The 22,834-nt window shown below is 36.7% G+C and overlaps 1 protein-coding gene across 1 annotated transcript; it reads right to left on the bottom strand.

The window, feature by feature from the left end:
• Nucleotides 1-1,411: 1,411 nt before the first annotated feature.
• LOC143532452 (phosphoenolpyruvate carboxylase 1-like) lies at nucleotides 1,412-8,079 on the bottom strand. Its single transcript, XM_077027493.1, has 10 exons — nucleotides 7,825-8,079; nucleotides 6,587-6,978; nucleotides 6,153-6,237; nucleotides 5,851-6,073; nucleotides 5,123-5,226; nucleotides 4,943-5,030; nucleotides 4,709-4,863; nucleotides 3,303-4,301; nucleotides 2,822-3,208; nucleotides 1,412-1,928 (listed from the first exon to the last, which is right to left on the bottom strand). The coding sequence occupies exons 1-10, from the start codon at nucleotides 7,990-7,992 to the stop codon at nucleotides 1,632-1,634; spliced, it is 2,898 nt and encodes a 965-aa protein (XP_076883608.1). The 5' UTR covers nucleotides 7,993-8,079; the 3' UTR covers nucleotides 1,412-1,631.
• Nucleotides 8,080-22,834: the final 14,755 nt, after the last annotated feature.

Below are 22,834 nucleotides of genomic sequence, written 5' to 3'. Positions count from 1 at the left end.
CTAACTATTAATTGGTCATGGGTCAAAATAATTTTGCCAAATGGGTTATAATTTAATTTCTAATTCTCTAATTTCTCATCTTATTTATCATACATATTCATGGGCCACTGGACAAAACAATTTTGAGAAATGAGTTATAATTTCTCTTCTAATTCTTTAATCTCTCATCTCATTATTATAGTTATCCACGGATAATTGGTCAAAATAATTTTTGCAAATGTTGTATATAAAAAAAATCGAATTTGTGAATTTCAGATTCTAGACTTCTTATTGTTTGTACTATATATTTTATCTTCTTTTTATCTATAATTTTGTTCATTCTTTCAGATAAGGGATCTTTTTATTTTTATTATTTGACAAATCCGTGTAATACACGGGTTCGAAAGCTAGTCATCTCATATTCCAAGAAAACTCACTGCTCAAAAGTCACTCCAATATAACACAGTTGAAATCGGATTCAAACTTGAGACCTTGCGGTCTACATCCCAAATCTTCACTTCCCTTAAAATGTCGGTTGAGCTAAAACTCATAAGCTAGTATGAACTATTCAAAATTTAATAAAAAAGTTCAAACACAAGACTTGAAATTAGTTGTTATAGACTTGAAACAGTTTTATAAAATAATTTATATCAACTTTTATATCCAGTAATCATTTGTTTCATTGAATAACCATTTCTCATTTCAATTTGTATGAAGTAATCAAATAAGCGTGCAGACCAAATTAGAATCACAAGCATGCCAAAAGTGTACTAATTAATAAGAATCATGTTAGTGTTTCCAACATTGTGTAATTTCATGTTTTATAAAAACAGTAACATAAAACTAGGAACCAATGAGCTGTAATGGAGTCGTAATGGAGGGAATTGGTGCTTCATGGGACCCAGTTCGATTTCTGTCCTCATCATTTAGTCTTGGTGGCATCGGGTGATGATGGTAGACTAGGCGAATAGATGTCGTTCACTAGTTGAATCCTTGAACTAAACGGATTTTATCTCACCGAATTGTCGTGCTTTCGGACAAATTTTCACATGCGTTGGGAATTGGGATTAGTTGAGAGTTTTCTCCCGCAGTCAAAAAACAACAGTCAATATTATTTAAAAACAACAGTAAAAAAAGTGGATAATAATGGAGGATTTGTGGTTCCGAAAAACAACAGTCAAAATATAATTTAAAAATCATAACTAAAAGAATAAATAAAAAATGAAAAACCAAAAAACTAAAATATTTCTCCCACAGTCCTGGTTAAACAAATGACGGAAAAAAAAATTGTGTCTTCTTTATTTATTAATATGATATGATTATTTTTTTTTGTCTATAGGCTAAAGTCACCAAAAGCCATATGTTTCTTAATTATCCAAATATATAAGACACCAACTATTTAAAAGAAAAAAAATGATAATATTAAAAGGACAAAGTAGAAAGGACAGAAGCTTGAATATCACTTTCAATCAAAGGGTACAATAACTTATTATTATTTCCATGGATAAACCACCATCGACGATGCAGATAGTACAACTTCATCAATGCATACATCGACGACAAACTCTAGAAAACAAAGGCCGTCACAATGTTCAAAAAACATGAAAAAAAAACCGATATGCTTGCATAACGGTCAACCATTGACCATTGACTTAACCGGTGTTCTGCATGCCTGCAGCAATACCCTTCATGGTCAAGATGAGTGTGTCCTCCAAACCAGGCGCGTACTCACTGGTCGGGTTCAAGTGGATGAGTTCATCAGCGGGTTTGCTCGGCTCGGCATATTCTTTGGAGATATGAGGCCTTAAGGTCACGTGATAGTTCGGGTCACGGGTTCGTTTAAGGGTGTATGCTTGACAAACGTTTAAGGTTGTGATGTATGAATCACGCAACTTGAGTCTTTGTTTCAAGTAGGGATCGCCCTCGAGTAGGTCTTTGTGTCCAGCAATCTACAAATGCAGAAAAAAATCAGATTACTGGTGGCAAATTCGGCCCGTTTGCTTATTAAATGGGCTAATATAGTTTTGGCACGTTTACTTTATAAATGGGCTAATATGGGTACAACCCATTCACTTATAAATGGGCTAGTATAGTTTCGGAATGTTTACTTATTAAATGGGCTCATACGCGTTTGTCTCATTTGCTTATTGAATGGGCTAAAACAGGTTCAACCAGTTTACTTTATAAACGACTAATATGAGTTCAGCGTGTTTGGTTATTAAATGGGCGCATACGGGTTCGGACGTTTACTTATTAAAAGGGTTAAACTCAAGGAATGTATAATGTATATTATAATCTAATTTTTAATTCATAAAGCCTTCTAAATCATTTTGTTCAAAAGATTTAGATTCCAATTGTAATGGTATTATTTATGGAAATCATAATTAAAGCATGAATTGAAAAATGGAGTCATTAAAAGATGTTTTTGTGTTTTGTTTTGGCCATTTTGTATACCAAAAGGAAGGATTAAAAATTTACAATTTGTATACACAAAAATTTTAACTAATATAAAAAAAGTTCTAAATTTACAAGTAATGACCCAAACCGTTCACAAAATCATCTTTTAATGAAAAGGTAGAATGACATTTTATGCAAAAATGTTTTGACCTGAACTCGATATGCCTTGACTCATACTAAAAGGACTCGTTTCAGCCGAGCCCATGTTGACCCGAAAGATGATTTTGTGTTCCGTTTGAGAGTCACTTTATATGGCAAAACATTTTTATATAAAGATATTAAACTTATACATAAATGTACTGAATTTACTGATAATGGCACGAACCGTACACAAAATCATATTTTAATGAAAAGGTAGAATAATAATTTATGCAAAAAATTGTACCTTGAGGAGATAGTCTTTGGTTTCTTCATAGTTTGCTCTTAAAGATTCCCCAAAAGGCCATAAATCTTCAGAAACAAGTAACTTGTCATTCAGGGCCGCAATACCAGGGTCACCTTTAGCAAACACCATTTCAACTAAATCAATCGTGACCCGGAAAAACGGCCACGTTTTGTACATCTCTTGAAGCATTTGAAGATTCTTGCTGTCTTTTTGAATCGCATGTTTGAATGCAGCCCCGAACCCGAGCCAAACCGGGAGATGGAACCGGGTTTGGGTCCATGCAAAGATCCATGGTATGGCCCGAAGAGATTCTATCCCGCCACTCGGCTTTCGTTTTGACGGTCGGCTTCCAATGTTCATACGCCCGTATTCAAGCTCCGGTGTGGCCTGTAATATTATAGAATGTCAGTTATACTTTTCCTATGTTACACACTAATAATTATTAAAAAAAATTAAAAATTAAAAATAATAAGATACTCACAAGTCGAAAATACTCGACAAAACGTGGTTCCTTGAACACAATAGACCGATACTGTTCGGTTGCAACAGCTGCCATCTGGTCCATAAGTTCACGCCACTCGGGCCTCGGTGAGATTGGTGGGTTCATCCCGTGCTCAAGTGTAGCTGCACAAAACCTTTGAAGTGTTCTGAAACACAAATGTTCTTCACCAAAAGACTGCTCTATAACCTCACCCTGAACCGTGACTCTCAACGACCCTTGAATGGTCTCAGCCGGTTGAGATAAGATAGCCAGATGGGTGGGCCCGCCACCTCTACCAACAGTCCCACCACGCCCATGAAACATAACAAGTTTAACACCAAACTCCTTAGCAACGTTTTTCAGCTCTTCTTGAGCTTTGTAAAGCTGCCACGCAGCCGAAAACCGACCCGCGTCTTTTCCCGAATCCGAGTACCCGATCATGACTTCTTGTTTCCCGTTAATCCTGTTTTTGTACCAGTCAACTGAGAACAGGCGGGCCATGGCGGCCGGGGCGGCCTCCAGGTCAGCAAGCTTTTCAAAGAGTGGGACCACGCGTAACGGTTGTTTTACTTGGCATTCGCGTTGAAGAAGCTCGACAGCGAGAACATCAGATGGTGATGTGGCCATTGAGATGATGTAAGCACCGAAACAGTCAGCCGGGAGTTCGGCTAACACACTAAACGTGTCCAAAACATCCTTAATTTCCTCAGTTTTTGGAAGATCAGAACCGAAAAGAGGACGTTTTCCACTGAGTTCAGCAAGAAGCCATTCTTGGCGTTTTTCTTCGGACCATTCACGGTAAGACCCGATTTCGAGATGTTGAGTGATTGCATCGAGGACGTCCGTATGGCGGTCAGATTCTTGTCTTATATCAAGTTTGACTAGCGACAGCCCGAATGTTGACACCTGTCTTAGAAAATCTAGAAGGCTTCCATCAGCAATCACACGGTCACCACACGCGCATAGTGATCTGTAGCATAGCTCCAGAGGTTCCAAGAACTGTATAATTTCATTAAAAAACATATTCATAAGTAAATAAGTCAAATTTGTCATATTATTCATATCCTGTGCACGAAACCAAAATAACCGAACTGTAACAACCAAACCCAATAAAAACAACGGCTTGGTTTTATGTTTTTTAAAAACCAGGTTTTTAGGTTCAGTCTCGGTTTTACTATTGACAAAAATGCGAACTGATTGGAACCAAACCTAACGAATAAAAAGATTTCAAGTAATTTTTAAGATATGATTAAATGGTGCAGCTAAAAACTTTTTAAATCCATATTTTTAGTACGGAAACACCGAAACCGAACAGTTCTTAAAAACTCAAGAAAGGAATGTTCGGTTTGAGTGCAAACCGATACATGCAAACCTGTAATATGCCATACAAAAGTAATTGGTGATACCTGTTCAACATTGGTGTAAACCGCCTCTTCTGGAATGTCGGAAATATCATGGGCTAATAAATGGCGGGCACGTTCACGTGTGCTATATAACTTATCCCTTACATCACCAAGAATTACACGGTAAGGTTCAGTTGGAGGAACCTGTTTCCAGAACTCTGAAAGAGAAAACCAAAAAGATTATTTTATGTTTTAAAATCATCATATATTTTAACATTATATTGACAAATTTAATACCTATGTAGTGTTTCACGTCTCTTCTAGCTGATTTAAAAAGTTCTTCTGCTCGAACGCGAAGCTCATCGGTACAACGCCACATGGACATCTAACAAACAAACACAGTGTTGGTTTAAGATCAATAATCAATAACCACAATGAAAATATCCATATATCTGAACAAGAGAAGTATTCAAATACCTCAAACATGAGATCCTCAATCTGAGAAAAGTACATGTTTGCAGCCATCATTCTTGCTAGTAAGCAAACATCCCTTGTTACCTCAGGGGTAACCCTCGGATTTCCTGTATTTATGACAAACAAATGTTATTTGTCCATCAAGTTTTTTTAATAAATAATTAACGTATTAATTATGATTACAGATTCGTGTTTATTATAATAATATAAATATTTGAATAAAACCATTTGAGAGGTATGCTTTAAAACTAGACTTTAGGCGACTTTCAACCCGTTTGACATCTTTTACCTATCATTTTCACTTGACCCAACCTAACCAAAAAATTATATCGAACCGTTTGTAAATAAATGGGTTGAAACCGCAACCTCTTAGGGCGTGTTCGTTTCACAGAATTCGTGGGAATTCAAAGGAATTGTAATTAAAATCCCATGAGATGGCGTGTTCGTTCCGTTAGAATTGGAATCTTAATTCCATTTTGGTGTGTTCGGTTCAAAGAATTGGAATTCAATTCCTTCATATTCCTTTTAATAAAGGAATTCTCGAGGGTTTTTCTTTTTTTTTTTTTAACGAGGACAACGAATAAAACATTTTAGTTTTTTTTTACTTTTTTGGTTTTTAACTTATATTTTGAGTTATGAATTTTTTATTATTATTTTTGAATATTTTTTTGAGGGGTTTTTGATCTTAAGTGTATATATTAGCTTAAAAATGTGTTATTTGAAAAACATACCATCACGATCACCACCCATCCATGAAGAAAACTGAATAAGAGGCGCATTATATGGAACACGCTCGTTAATCCCAATATTCTTCAAAGCGGAGTCAACACGCCTTAAGAATTTCGGAACACCCTTCCATATTGTCTCATGAAAGTAACTCATTCCAGCTCTCATTTCATCTTGTGGGGTCGGTTGAGTCCTTCTGATCTCATCAGTACGGAAAGCAGCTTGAATCTACAAAATAATATAGACACAATTTATAAACATGATATCACACACAATGTATACAAGATTTTGAATCTATAATACTTACTTCACGGTGTAAGGCCTCATCGAGCTCTTGTTTGTCATCGGGAGTGATGTCTTTAGCATATAACTGAGCCAGACAGTTCCGGATCCTAAAGAACATAAAAGGGTCAATTTTCAAGTTGACTAATTAGTCAAAACTGAATGCATATATATATATATGTGTGTGTGTGTATAAAACAAATTTACATGTGCAAAAAAAAACATAGATATGTATAAAAACTAATTTTTCAAAATTGTAATCGTAAATATATATATAAAAAATGATAAAACTAGTAAACTACACTCAAATAACACTAACATACAAAAAAAATTATAAAAAACATTAGTTTTCAAGGGTTTCTTCGAGTTCTTAAATAATTTAAGAGTTCTGTAATGATACTCATCCTATATATATATATATATTACAAGATTTGATCCTTAAAACTTAAAAGGGTATACCTTCCATGCTTCTGAAGCAGAGATCGGCGGACCGACTGAGTCGGATGAGCGGTCAACACCAAGTCAACTGTCTGATTCTTGAGTGCATCAAAAACCTCTTCAGGGGACTTGTTAAGCTTATACACAAGCTTCTTAAGAGTCTCTTCAATATCCGACTCGGTTGTTGCATTAGCCTCATCACCGAAATCACCCTTTTTCAGTTTGATTCTTCTACGATAAGCAATCTGAACCTCTTCAGCCAGATTGGCCAAGTTAAGCATGTGAGAGAAAGCTTTTGCAATGACAATCGAATCCCCGGGATCCAAACTGGTCAACACACTTCCTAGCTCTTCAAGCTTCTTTGGGTCCCGCTTTCCTTCGTATTCAGCAGAAAGCTCATAGCATTCTTGAACCTACACAACCAAACATGGTGATCAGCTTATCGATGAGCAAGTTAACCGATCTAAGTATCCATCAATCACTAGAGTTTACGACAGAGTAAGCTCGTTAACAAAGTAATAAAAAAGTAAACTTTTTTTCTTTTACAAACCCAAATTTTATAAAACAGTTAAAATCATAATTTGAACAAGAAATCAAACATCGTAATCAGGCAATCAGTGACTAATGTAAGCGATATAAAGTATGAACAAAGTCTCAAACTAAATAAAGGTGTTTTTATAAAAATCACTTAAATAAAACAGTTAAATCATTATATGAACAAAAAATCAAACATCATAATCAGACCATTGATGACTAAGTTAACCGATCTAAGTATGAGCAAACAAAAAATAAAATAAAAAATTTACTTCTGAGGCATTTAATCAAACACTTGATGCTCATTCATTCCAAAAACTCAAACAAATAACAAACTAAAAAATAAAAACTTGATGATCATTTAAAAATCACACAAATAAAAAACACCCAAATTCTAAAAACACATAAAAACAATCTAACCATAAAAAAAAATAAAAAAAAATTATTTTTTTCCATTGAGGCATTTCATCAAACACTTAATACTCATTCCAAATAACAAACTAAAAATTAAAACAAAATAAGAAATAAAAACTTGATGATCATTTAAAAATCACACAAATAAAATGACCCAAATCCTAAAAAACAAATAAAATTATATCAAACTATAAAATAAACTAAAAAAATATTTTTTTTTTCATTGAGGCATTTCATCAAACACCTGGTGCTCAACTCCACAAAACCCCTAAATCCATCAAAAAAAATAACAATAACAAACAAAACCATACCGTTTCCTTAAGATCTTCTCCATGCAAATCTTGCAAAATATCAAGAAACTTATCCAACAGCAACGCGTCATACTCGATCAGCTTATCATCTTCCGATACTTTACCCGGAACCAAGAGCCTCAATTGGGCATCAATCGAAGCCAATTTCTCCAAATTCCGATTAGCCATCACTCAGTAATATTAATCTGGTGATGGGTTTTGATCAGTGTGGGGTTTAGATCTAATTTGAAGGTGATTTGAGTTAGGTATTTAACATGAAGAAGAAGTGAGAGTGTGTATCAAATAATAATAATAATATTTTTATTATTATATAGAAAGTCGTCATCAAATAGGCAAACTACAGGCCGGATATTGTGAGAGAAATTGTTATTATTTAATGGTATTAATTGGTGTATTAAAGTTATGATTATGTGATTTATCAAGAATTAAAGTTAAATTAATTATATTAATTATTTTGTTGTTTTATAAATATGATTGTTTCATGTGTTTAAAAAAAAACTTGAAAATTGTTGGATTAATGATGGCTTGCTTAAATTAACCATAACTTTTAATATTAGTATATAAGATAAAATATTGGACGCTAGTAATTTTTTTTTAAATATGTAATTATTTAGATTTTTTAATTTTAAGTTTCATTAACGTAACAAACGTAGTTGAAATCGATCAAATTCCCTCACCGCTGCAACGTCCGCATTTTACTAACTTAATGCTTGACATTGAGAAAACATTTTTGTTTATTGAATTTTTTTTATTTCTATTTTTTTGCTTTTTTTTATTATTTTAAGCAAGGTTGCAAAAGTCGTTAGGTGAACGACCGGGAAGTTAGATGTACTCGGGGAGTCTTCGGAAATAATAAATATAAAGCAAAATAATTTTTGAAGATTATATATATATGTCAAATATCATAAGTTTACTAATATTTATAACAAAATAAGTGAATATCAATATAAATAAGATAAATACATTTTTAAATACTAAAACATTCTAAAAATTGCTAATCATTAATTAAAAAATGATATTTTTTTAGTATTACAAAAACACAAATCATGTTTTTGTTGTTTAAGTTAAAATCTGCTTAAATTGACCGACTAGATGTGATTTTGACTGTGGATGACCAACTTTGATTGACTTTTAGTAACTATGCAGAGTTAAAGAAACTTGACTCGGCGTCGTACCATGTAGCGAGTACTCGGCCTTATAGACATACTTTTACAACATTGATTTTAAGGTTCTTTTCAAAAAAAATTCTCTTTTTAAACAGGTACTCACGTACACACTTATATACTCATATTCCCACGTCAGGATTTGATCATTGGTCTTCACCACAAAAGGTAGGAGCCTTACAACCCAACCAAAGCTCAATTCGAAGAAAATTGAGTAGAGCCAATCTTTTAGAAACTTAAGCCTGGCTTGCTCGGTTTGTAACCAAACCTCTCACGAGCTCACGTTTTCATCGGTTTGGTTTAAAATTTGTGCCAAGCTAATGAACATTCCTATTTAGTTTAAATTTTAACTTTTATAAATTCGACTTTGCTCAGCTTAATAGTTATATGTGATATCATATAACAATTTATGCCTATTGCCACCACTAATGCATATTACTGTCGTGTACAATCGTATGAGTAGTCTTATATTTACCTAAATATTTTATAATGTTTTTAAATTTTGGTCATGTAATAAAGTGTTTATATGAATACATTATTATAAAAAAAAATAGATAAAACCACAAAAAGGACAATAACGTTTGATTCACCTTTATTGATTGATCACTTTGTTCGTATTGGTGTGAAAGTACGGCTCTACAAAACACTCCTCGGTCAAGTGGCAATAGCACATGCCTTTTGGTGCTATGAAAGATTTCAATTTCCTCTTTGCAACTCAATTTCTAATGTGTTTTTCATACTATTTCTTGATTTGTTTTCCCTCCCAGAAAAAGAAAAGGTTATTTTGGTTGAATAAAGATTCGGTATAAGAAATAATGTGTCCTTTTCATATCGTTTATGTGATATGTTTGTATGATGTCGCTTACCAATTCAATAACGTACAACTTACTTTTGCGAGATAGATGGTCTTTAGAAAAGTAAAATACCGAAAAGTAGTGGAAGTTGATAATTAGTCTATAACCCGTGTTAGAGGGATTTGACGTTTACACTCTACTTATTTTAAGAATTATTTCAAAGTAAACATGTACTAATATTTATATCAATAAAACAAATCTAATGATTTTGTTTTACAGTTTTACATGCTTGAAAGACTAATGCGTTAAGTTTGGGGAGTCACCCCTTAGATGGCATGGGCCTCGCAAGGCTCACATGCATGCTGATGTCATGAACACCGCTTCCCACTCATGTATTGCTTCATGTAATCCTAGATGGCTAACACCTTGACTTGCGGTGTAAACCTACTCATGATTGAAACAATTGAGTTTTTTTTTAGATAAATTTTATTATCATTTAACTTTTTTCTATAATAGCATATGATCATTAAATTTTCTTTTTAAATCTAAATACCCAACCTTGTTTTATTTTTCAAAGTAATGTTTGGTCTCGTGAACAGATTTTACATGTGTTTGGATAGGTAAATTTTGATGAAACATTTTTTTACACATGCGTCAACTACACGATGATGGTGAGTAGGCATTTATATTTTTTATTTTCGTATCTTATTGTTGTTTAATTATTGGCGAATTGGGTTTTAATAATTCCAACTTAATGCAGTTGGCCGATAATAATCTCAATTTTGAAAATAGTTGTCATTGGTTCCAAATTTCACACTATTTGTTTTCATTGGACTCCCGTTAAAAAAAACTTAACGGCGTTAAGTTTTTTTTTTTAAATTTCAAACTGATATTTTAGGGCTTTTGATCGGTGTAACACCCCGGCTAAAGCGCAATACGCCTGAGTATGACATACAGATTGCTTAAAACACATGTGACACTATTAAGTGACAATATTACCATTGATTGATTTAGACAACAAGTACACAAGTTTGGAAGTAAAAGAGATACAAAGAAACACACATATTAAAGTATCTTGTCCATTTGTTTGAATATCCTAAGTACAAATGTCTTATTCTCGTATTATCTTCGAATAGATGTGTCTGTAGCATATATATAAAACAAAGTCAACTAAATGAATAGTTGGTGAGTTCACACACGTTTTGATACGAGTACATAAAAACCATACAATTCCATGAACAAGTGTAAATGAGCAAGTAAGGTCCTTTCCAGTTGGGATTGTGCACCAACGTACTCAGATAAGCGCAAGTAAGGTCCTTTCCAGTTGGGATTGTGCACCAACGTACTCGGATAATGAGGCCATTTTCCACTCATAACAACAAATATCTTGAGCTTAAATGGGGGCGTATGATCATACTATATTGAAGTAATCCATGTGCAAGTAATTTTGAGCAAATAACAAGTAAACACACAAGTCCATGTAGCGAATTGTAGTTTGTAAATAACGAATAAACGAAATTGTAATTTGGATATGATATATATGTTACCCCTAAAAGTAGTAAAGGAGTAAAAGAGGGTGTGAGAAACTCACCTTTGAGATTGAAGACAACTTGAAATAATAACCGAAAGCGCGTTTAAGATAATTGAAATGATCGAACCTCACAAACTATAATTAAAAAGGAAATACAAAATTTAAAGACAAACTATCGGGATTATAAAAGTTAAATAATATTAGTTTTAGGAATTATGATATAAAATCTATATCATTAACTTGTGACAAATGAGGACTTGGGGATTTTTAATGAGTTTAACAAAATATGAATAAAGTTTATATAAATCATTTGATGTTTATTAGTTGAAAATGATTTGTAGATAAATAATTATAACTTATTAATATAAGATTAAATAACAATATTAATAACAATTTATGATTAAACGCTTTTTTTTCAAGTAGCATAATTAATTAATTTACTAATTAATTAACTTAAATGTTTGGCATGAATTCTTTTGAAGAAATTATAAATATTAGTTTATGTTGAAATAAAATAAACAATAATTAATTTACTCAATTATTATTTTAAAGATATAAAGTATGTTATATCTATTGTAAAATATTTAAATAAAAGAAATTTTTATAAATCATCTTATTTAAAAGAAAGTTTATAAGTTTATGATAATCAACAAATCATAAGATTTAGATAATATATATATATATATATATATATATATATATATATTCATGTTTGTTCTTACAAAATAACTATGTTTGATCCAAGATTTAGAAAAATCAAAGTGTTTATCTTGGATATCTATGATCATAATGATTCTTAAAACCAAAATATAAGATTTTTATGATAAAAGTAACATGATCATGAAGAACAACTTGTGAATAAGTATGAACATTCAAGGTAAATATCAAAACAAAAACTATAAAATGCATGAAATGGTAAAAACTTACTTGTTTGTGCTCTTAAGCTTAAAAAAATAATGTATTGATGTTTGAAAAAGATGGAGGATTGGTCCTCCTTTTATAGTGAATTTTTAGAGTGGTTATGTTTTATAGAATTTAAGAAATTAAATCATGTTTAATATAATTAAAACACAAATTAAAAATGCTTTAATGGGGCATTCAAAAGGTTTAACTATTTTAATAAATTTTAATTAAAAAATTCATTAGTTTTTTAGGTAAGTAACATATGAAAAGATGATGATGATAATAATAATAATAATAATAATAATAATAATAATAATAATAATAATAATAAAAGTAGTAGTAGTAGTAGTAGTAGTAGTAGTTAAATAATAATTTTAGTAAATTGAATGGGACATGTACATAAATAATTGATATTGATTATGACTATTTTAAATAAGTATGTAATACTATAAGGGTGGTGAAAAGTATAATTGCATAGAAATGATCACATAAAATACATTAACGAAAATTGAGATTAATTAATAATATTATAAAAATTTATAAGTTTAAATAGAAACAAAACCAAAAACAAAACCATGATTTTAAATGGCCATAACACTGGACCTTCACAAAACGACATATTAGCGTCACATCAGATTTCAATTTTTTTCTCAAAACCCCGTATTTTCTTCCATAATACCAAACCTTCAAAAACACCATTAAATTTTATTATAATTGTGAGAGAGAGAGAGAGAGGGGGGGAGGGAGGGAGGGAGGGAGAGAGAGATGGTGACCCCACTTCTTTGGCCATGTGTGGTCAGTGTTCCGGCTTGGGGCCACAACTTTTCCCAACAAAGCTAGCCCCCTCCTTACCCTGGTTCGTCTGTTAGCCACATCACACAAACCACAGTTACAGCTTTAACTTTGTGGATAATATTAAAATTATCTTCATGATTATGTATATGACCATTGAAATTCACTTATCGTCTGTTTGGTAGGAGGTAATAGAATGGAGAGAGAATGTAATGAATTATTGTCATTCCTTTTTCTTGTTTGGTTAACCTATAAGAATATAATGAATTATTACTTTTTGTTGTTTGGTAGTCATATAATATCACATGAATGAAATACAAAAATGACAATGCCAATGGTGGTGGTCATGGTGGCAGCGGTGACGATGATGGTGGTTGTGGTGGCGGTGGTGACGATGACGACAGTGGTAGCAGTGGTGGTAGGGTCGTCCAAACCGCTCATCGCTCGAACTCGCTCGCCGCTCGCTTGGAAATTGCTCGGAAAATGCTCGCTCGTTTTTTCGCTTGATGGTAAACGAGTCGCTCTGCTCGGTTCGGTTTGTAAACGAGCCAAGCAACGAGCAAAGGTCTGATCGGTTCGGTTCGGCTCGAATACTTTTAATTTATTTTATATATAATTATATATGAACAAATATATAAATATATAGACAAAACACATAAATATAAGCTTACAATTTTTTAACCCTTTAAATTTTTAATATTCCATCAATTTTATAGTTTTATTTGTTCATTTCAATTGTTTAGAATACTATAAGTTTATTTACATGATCATTTTATCTCACTTTAAACTTACTTTTAATAAAAATTTACAATCTATTACACGATTTTCTAAAAAATAATAATTTATTTATATAATATATAATTTACAACCTTCAAACTTGTTTCTTATTGAAAATTTAAAGTGAAAAGGAAATAAATAATGCTCGAAAGCGCTCAATGTTCGATCGAAAAATGCTCGATTCGATTTTGGCTCGTTTTAGTTTTCGCTTGGTTCGAATTTCAGTCGTTCGGTTCGGTTCGGTTGTAAACGAGCCAAGAAACGAGCAAGCCTTCGCTCGGTTCGACTCAGCTCGTGAACAACTCTAAGTGGCGGTGCTGGTGGCGGTGGTGATTCTCAGGTGGTGTTGTTGACAGAGTTGATGAAGGAGGAATGAAAAGAAAAAAAAAGAAAGAAATAAGGGGTGAGAAGGAAATGTTTGAGTTGTGCTTAACGTTAATGAAGAATGAGAGTCGGGGAATAACAACCATGGTCTTACATTTGCATACTAAAGAAAGATAATAGATTCGGGGATGTAGAAATTGGGTGTTGTGTAATGAGGATCAAAGAACCTAGGTTTACATAGTCAATTTATCTTAATCCTAAAACTGAATAAGTCATTAGTTTTAAAATCACAAGGAATCTGACCTATAGGATAAAGATGTCCCTTAGGAGGTGAATGAACCCTCATGGTATACAAAAATATAGTTTTAGGATTAAGATAAATTGACTATGTAAACATAGGTTCTTTGATCCTCGATACACTACACCTAATTCCTACAACCCCGAATCTATTATCTTTCGTTAGTATGCAAATATAAGACTGATGGTTGGGTAAAAGTCATGTATATTATTATATTATTTGTTTACTTTTAGTTTAAATATTATGTGAACTTTGGTACTTCAAGCGTGTTTGTGTGTTTCAGGATACTTGACGTTAAGGACGTTTATCGGGATGAATTACGGGCTTGGCACGAAGATGTAGAAGGCTCATGATGATTGACACGTTTTCCTATGCAAAATAAAAGAAGAAAATAAAGAGGATGTGTTAGACACCCTTAGCGCGGCGTTAAGGGGTCCTGCGTGTGACCTTAGAGCTATTCTAACATCAAACTTAAGAAATCAGGAAACTGAGTCCTTAGCGCGACGCTAAGGACTCACACCTGTAACACCCCGACCAAAGGCGGATTATACATCGGGGCGCCACATATTGTTTCATTACTCGTGACACTATTGGGTGTCAATATTTAATAAATACATTCATTCGCGCACGCGCAAAGTAAACACAAGATAACATAAATCAATATATTATAGGGCAAAATATTAGAACAACAAATAACTTGTCTTGATACATTTTAATCTAGGTCCAAAATAAAGAAAACTTCCTATGTGTCCACAAGCTCCAAAACAGCTACTGCAAACCTGAACATGTGTTAAAATAAACGTCAAACACTTGCGTGTTGGTGAGAAATCAAGTTTTAATACAGTACATAGATAACAATAAATCTGCGCGCAACATGTGTATGTCTGGTTTTCAACAAGGGTGTAATCTGATCGGGACCAACTCTAAGATTCATAGACTGCCAGTGCTCACAATTGAGCTCACAAACAAGACAAACTGTGCATGTGTAAACAAAAGAGAAAATCATAAACGATAGTTCTCCCGTGTTCATCTAATGGTACCATGAGAACTGCGGAATAGACCGACAAGACGGTTAATGATCCACACATACAAATAAACAGCCAAGTCTACGTCCTCAACACATGGGATACTGCGCGACTAAAGTTCATAAACAGTTTAAGACTAAGTTTGTATGAACACATGAACATCCCAAAACATTAAAAATAAAAAGGGATTAGGTACGAGATTACTCACTTGATAAACGATGCGGTGTAAGATAAAGCAAGAACCAACTTTAAACAAGCACAAGTTAACCTATAAATAAGATTATTGTTTTAATGAATTGATTTAAGTCTTGATTATAAGTTAGCATAATTAATAAGTAAATTATTATATATAATATATATATATATATTACCGGAAAAGCAGGGCAGAACAGGGAGGAAGACGGAGGCAGGAGAGGAGGCGGCAGGAGGACAATCGGCAGAGAGCAAGGGAAGAGAGATAATAAGTGTTTGTGTGTGTAGTGTTAAGAAAAAAAATAAGATTATTATTTATAGGGAAACCCTAGGAGACATGAATCCAGAAAAAGGGGAAAAGATTCCAAGACAAACAGAACAAGACAAAACAAAAGATAACAAAAGATATCAAAAGCAAGTAAAAGATATCAAAAGATATGGCAGCAGGGAAAAAGAGAAAAAGGCTGACAGGGAACAGTAAAAAGGCATGGGCAGTTCAGAAAAAGGTACTGGTCAAGCATGGAAAAAGCAGATCTCAAAAGATAATGTCAGTCACTTTTTCTGCCAACCAATGGGGTTGGTGCGCATGCTGCGCCGAAAGTAACTTTTCAGACATAAAGCATATTAGGTCAACAGCACAAAAGATAAGACAACACAAAAGCAACGGCTAGATTAAACAGAAGAAAACTCAAAGGGTTTAGCGCGAGAAGGCTGACACAGAAGGTCAAGAGAGCGCGAGCGCGAAGGCAGACAGAACTAACCTTAACGCGTCGCGGAAAGAACTACATTTCTAAGCGCGCCGCGGGAAGAATCACATTTCTTAGCGCGCCGCGGGAGGAACTAAAATTCCTAGCGCGCCGCGGGAAGAACTATAATTCTTCGCGCGTCGAGGGATGAACTACGATTCTTAGCGCGCTGCGAGAAGAACTACAAATCCTTAGCGCGTCGCGGGAAGAACTACCGTTCTTAGCGCGCTGCGAGAAGAATTACAATTCTTAGCGCGCTGCGAGAAGAGTTCGTCTCGCGTATCGCTGAAACAGGTGGTCTTCACGCAGGATTCCTTGTAAGGGGTCTGGCGCGTGGAGCTGCGCAGACAACCTTAGGCGGGAAGGAACAAAGGACAAGCAAAGAGTTAGAAGAAAAAAGAGGGAAACAAGGCTTAAGGGCGGGACGGCGACAAGAGGGAAAAGAAGGCGGAAAGAGAGAAGGAGAGGGACGGGACGGCGGAAAGAAAGAGAGAGAAAGAGGCGGGAAGGAAAATATATATATTATTATTAAAAGTAAAATATAAGTATAAATATTAAATCATAAAAGAAAGAGATCGGATCGGAGAAACGGGTACCTGGGTCGGGTCGGATCAGGGCAGATGTCACAGTCTCCCCTACTTTAAGAAATTTCGTCCCGAAATTTATCTCGAAGTAGGTTGCGCAGAGAACAGGTGCGGGTACTTGATCTTCATCTGATCTTCCCTTTCCCATGTAAACTCGGCTCCGCGCTTGGACTCCCAACGAACTTTCACGATAGGGATACGACTGCGCTTGGTTTGCTTAACCTCGCGATCCATAATCTCAACAGGCTTCTCAACGAAATGCATAGTTTCATCAACTTGAACTTCATCAAGCGGAATGTGAAGGTTCTCGTCAGCTAAACACTTCTTGAGATTGGATACATGGAACGTTGGATGCACATTACTGAGCGCGGGCGGCAGGTCTAGTCTGTAGGCAACTTTTCCTACACGCGCGAGAATCTTGAATGGACCAACATAACGAGGAGCAAGCTTACCTTTCTTCCCAAAGCGGACAACACCCTTCCAGGGCGACACTTTGAGGAGAACAAGATCACCAACTTGAAATTCGAGAGGCTTCCGCCTACGATCTGCGTAACTCTTCTGTCGGCTTCTGGCAGTCAGCAGATGATCACGGATCTTGGCGATTTTATCGGTTGTCTCTTGAACAAGTTCGGGTCCTGTGATTTGAGTTTCTCCCACATCGCTCCAACAAATCGGGGAGCGGCACTTACGACCGTAAAGTGCTTCAAATGGGGCCATACCGATACTGGAATGATAGCTGTTATTATAAGAGAACTCAATCAAAGGCAGGTGTGAATCCCAATTACCTCCAAAATCAAGAACACAAGATCCGAGCATATCCTCAAGAGTTTGAATAGTTCGCTCAGACTGACCGTCAGTCTGAGGATGATATGCCGTACTCATGTCCAAGCGAGTTCCTAGCGCAGATTGGAGAGATTTTCAAAAGCGAGATATAAAACGGCCATCGCGATCGGATATGATGCTCAAAGGAGTACCATGACGGCAGACAATTTCCTTGACATAAAGCTGCGCGAGTTGCTCAACACGGTAGTTTTCACGAATGGGCAGAAAGTGAGCAGACTTAGTCAAACGATCCACTATTACCCAAATGCTATCATGTTTGCTTGCTGTCAAAGGTAACTTGGTAATAAAGTCCATCGCTATACCTTCCCATTTCCACATAGGAAATTCTGGTTGTTCGAGCAAACCAGATGGGCGTTGGTGTTCAGCTTTTACCTTAGAACAAGTCAGGCATTTAGCTACGAACATAGCAATATCCTTCTTCATACCGGGCCACCAATAAGTTATGCGCAAATCCTTGTACATCTTATCAGCGCCAGGATGAACGGAATATCGAGATTTATGCGCCTCACTCAGGATATCAGCGCGAAGATTCTCATCAAAGGGAATCCAGATGCGATTAAGGTAGCAGAGAATTCCACTCAGATTAGGGACAAAGTGCGCTTCCGCGCCACACGCTAACTCGGCGCGAAGGTTATCATTACTGATGGATGCGCGCTGCGCGTCACGAATGCGCGATTCAAGGTTGCTTTGAATCGGCGCGAAGTGAAGCTGGGTGCGCGGCAAGATACAGTTAAGCTGGCAGGGTTTTCGGCTGAGCGCATCGGCTACCACATTAGCCTTACCAGGATGATACCGGATCTCACAATCGTAATCGCTGATGAGTTCGTTCCATCGGCGTTGCCTCATGTTGAGTTCCTTTTGATCAAAGATATGCTGAAGGCTTTTATGGTCAGTGTAGAGGATACACTTAGTGCCATAAAGGTAGTGTCTCCAGATCTTTAAGGCAAAAACAACTGCACCAAGTTCGAGGTCGTGAGTTGTATAATTCTTTTCGTGAACCTTAAGTTGCCTTGATGCGTAAGCGATAACCTTGCCTCGTTGCATAAGAACACAACCGAGACCTTGGTTGGATGCATCGCAATACACGACAAAATCTTCATTACCCTCAGGTAACGCAAGGACAGGAGCTTCACACAACAAACGCTTGAGCGTTAGAAAGGCTTCTTCTTGTTTCGAGCCCCAAATATACGGTTTACCTTTGTGCGTTAGAGCTGTTAAAGGCAAAGCGATCTTCGAGAAGTTCGAAATAAATCGCCGGTAATAACCAGCTAAGCCCAGAAAGGAACGGATTTCGGTAGGAGTGGTCGGCGTAATCCAGTTCTTGATTGCTTCAATTTTGGATGGGTCGACATGAATACCCATCTTGTTCACAACATGGCCAAGAAACTGTACTTCATCAGACCAGAATTCACACTTGGAAAGCTTAGCATAGAGCTGCTCGGTTCGAAGCTTTTGCAACACCAACCGAAGATGTTGCTCATGCTCGGCCTTGGTCTTAGAATAAATCAGAACGTCATCGATAAACACAATCACGAATTTATCCAAGAAAGGCCTACACACCCGATTCATTAGATCCATGAAAACGGCGGGTGCGTTGGTTAAACCGAAGGACATGACCAAGAATTCAAAATGGCCATAACGAGTTCGAAAAGCAGTCTTCGGAACATCTTCATCGCGGATGCGCAACTGGTGATAGCCAGAGCGGAGATCAATCTTCGAGAAACAAGAGGCACCTTGGAGTTGATCAAAGAGGTCGTCAATACGTGGTAAGGGATACCGGTTCTTAATGGTGAGTTTGTTCAACTCGCGGTAATCAATACACATGCGAAACGATCCATCTTTCTTTTTAACGAACAACACCGGAGCACCCCAGGGCGAAGAGCTAGGGCGAATGAATCCTTTAGCTGTCAACTCTTGAAGTTGGCTTGCCAATTCTTGCATCTCAGCGGGCGCAAGACGGTAAGGAGATTTAGCTACGGGGGAGGCACCAGGGACAAGATCAATACGGAACTCGACTTCACGAGCGGGAGGGATACCAGGAAGATCATCAGGAAAAACTTCAGGGAAATCACGCACAACAGGGATATCGCGAAGCTTCTTCTTTTCTTCAGCAGGTTTAACCACATGGGCTAAGAATGCAATACACCTTTTCCGCATGAGCCTTCGGGCTTCGGCGCAAGACATAAGTTTAAGACCGCGGGAGGGTTTCTCGCCGTAGATATGAAGATCACCATTTTCTCGAGGTATGCGAATCATCTTCTTGGCGCAAATAACTTCGGCGCGATTATGCGTAAGCCAGTCCATACCAATGATAACATCAAAGCTTCCAAGAGGCATAGGGATGAGGTCAATCAGAAAATCGTTTTCGTTAAGGTTAAGCGTACAATCCTTGATCACAGAGTTTATTAAAATAGTTTCACCATTAGCCAATTCAACTGAAAAATCTTCTTTTAAGTTATCCCGCGGTCGCGCAAGCTTCTGCTCAAACGCGCGAGAGATAAAACTTCGATCGGCGCCAGTATCAAAAAGTACAGAAGCATAATTTCCGTTAAGCAAAAATGTACCATTAACTACGTCATTATTCGCTTGCGCTTGGTGCGCGGTTATGTTAAAAGCTCGTCCGCGCGTCACTTGGTTCGAAATCTGGTTCACCGGATTCGCTTGCGTAATCTGGACTTGTAGCCTCGGGCATGCGTTCCGGAAATGACTGGGATCACCGCAGTTGAAGCACGATCTGGGTCGTGGGTTTTGGTAGGTTGGTTGAGGGTTCTGCGGGTAGACTGGTGTTGGCGCAATTGGATTGGCGGGAAGAACTCTACAGTTTTCCGCCATGTGACCAGCGCGGCCACATCGGTTACAAAGTCGACATGGGACTTGAGGTGGGTGGTGGAGTCTACAGGTTGGGCAAAAGGGGTGGTTTCCTGTGTAAGGTTTCTTAGTTGGCGGGGCAGGGAGTACGGGATTGGTTAAGGCATAGTTGTGGGCTACAGGAGGTGTTGGGTAGGCTGACAGAGGGTTAGGCGCGTATACTAGAGGTTGGTAGGCGGGTTGCTGGACTATGGGCGGGTTGGTAAGCGCGTAAGCTTGTCTGCGCCTACGTTTCTGGTTATGGTTTGAGGGTTCTGGTTTGGTTTCTGCGGGTTCAGGGACAGTTTTGGTGAGTTTGGTCTTCTCAGATCCCCGCAGGAACAGGGTTCCTGCTCTGACATGGTTGTCGCTGAGAACAGCGGCCAATTCGATAGCGTCAGAGAGGGTTACTGGGTTTCTGGCCCATACAGAATCTTGAATTTCCATGGGGAGACCCCCAAGGAATTTCTCTATGGCTCGGCGGGAAGGGGTAACAAGGTGAGGGACTAGCAGACTTAGTTCATGGAAGCGCGTCGCGTACTCGCGCGCTTCGCCACTGTACTGCTTAAGATTCCAAAATTCTTCCTCCAGGCGCTTAACTTCGTTGGGAGGGCAGAATTCTCGCGTCAGAATTTCTTTGAATTCCTCCCAGGGCATGCTAGAAGCAGTTTCTGCGCCACGCGCATGAGCTACTCCATTCCACCATGTAAGCGCTCTAGATTCCAGGACACTAGAAGCATACAGGGTTCGTCTGTCTGAGGGGCATTGGGTATGGAGGAAAGTGTTTTCTATTTTCTCAAGCCACTGGAGCATCACGGTGGCTCCTTCAAGACCTGTGAACTTTGGAGGGTTACCCGCGTTAAAGGACTTAATGTTGTAACCAGAGGTGTTGGTATTGTTTTGGCTCAAAGCTTGGGCTATTGCGGCGGCCATTTCCTGGTAACGTTGCAGCGAACGTCTGCGCGCGGCCTCTTTCTTCTTGAGATGGCGAGCTGATAGCGGAGGCATTCTATAAAAGTTTTAATTTTAGTTAATATCTTGGTTTTAGCGCAAAGTATAACCTCGAAAAGCTTGGTTTCACGGAGTCAGTTACTGTCAAAAGTTAAAGTAAAATAAATGACCCTAAATGCAGACTTAATAAAGGTAACAAATTCGAATCAGAAATCGACAATTCATGTATCACCATGACTTTCCGAATTCCCAATTTAAAATATACGAGCAAACGAGTATTGGAGATCGACGATTCATGTATCACCATGACTTTTCAATCTTCAATATAAAACATACAAGAAAATGAGTATTGGAGGTTGACAATTCATGTATCACCATGACTTTTCAAGTCTCCAACCTCAGAACATAATCGTAAATGGAAATTGAAAATCAACTATTCATGTATCACCATGACTTTTCGGATTTTCAAATCCAACAAACGAATATGTAAGTAAACTCAATAAAAATCGAAATATCGCGAAATAGAACATAAAATCATACACTGCGCAAGCGCGAGCATATTCATAAATAACGAGTAATTAACAATAAGCGCGCAAACATGAGATTTCTCTCATGCGCGAGAAGGGACTCTTAGGTATTCTAGGCCGTTACGTCTAACCACCTATCCTAAAGTCAACGAGCTCTGATACCAATCTGTAACACCCCGACCAAAGGCGGATTATACATCGGGGCGCCACATATTGTTTCATTACTCGTGACACTATTGGGTGTCAATATTTAATAAATACATTCATTCGCGCACGCGCAAAGTAAACACAAGATAACATAAATCAATATATTATAGGGCAAAATATTAGAACAACAAATAACTTGTCTTGATACATTTTAATCTAGGTCCAAAATAAAGAAAACTTCCTATGTGTCCACAAGCTCCAAAACAGCTACTGCAAACCTGAACATGTGTTAAAATAAACGTCAAACACTTGCGTGTTGGTGAGAAATCAAGTTTTAATACAGTACATAGATAACAATAAATCTGCGCGCAACATGTGTATGTCTGGTTTTCAACAAGGGTGTAATCTGATCGGGACCAACTCTAAGATTCATAGACTGCCAGTGCTCACAATTGAGCTCATAAACAAGACAAACTGTGCATGTGTAAACAAAAGAGAAAATCATAAACGATAGTTCTCCCGTGTTCATCTAATGGTACCATGAGAACTGCGGAATAGACCGACAA

This window comes from Bidens hawaiensis, unplaced genomic scaffold (genome assembly GCF_021521415.1).
Source record: "Bidens hawaiensis isolate Kalapana, Puna unplaced genomic scaffold, B.hawaiensis_p1.1 tig00009445_1, whole genome shotgun sequence".
Taxonomy (NCBI): domain Eukaryota; kingdom Viridiplantae; phylum Streptophyta; class Magnoliopsida; order Asterales; family Asteraceae; genus Bidens; species Bidens hawaiensis.
This window is presented reverse-complemented; position numbering and strand designations above follow the sequence as displayed.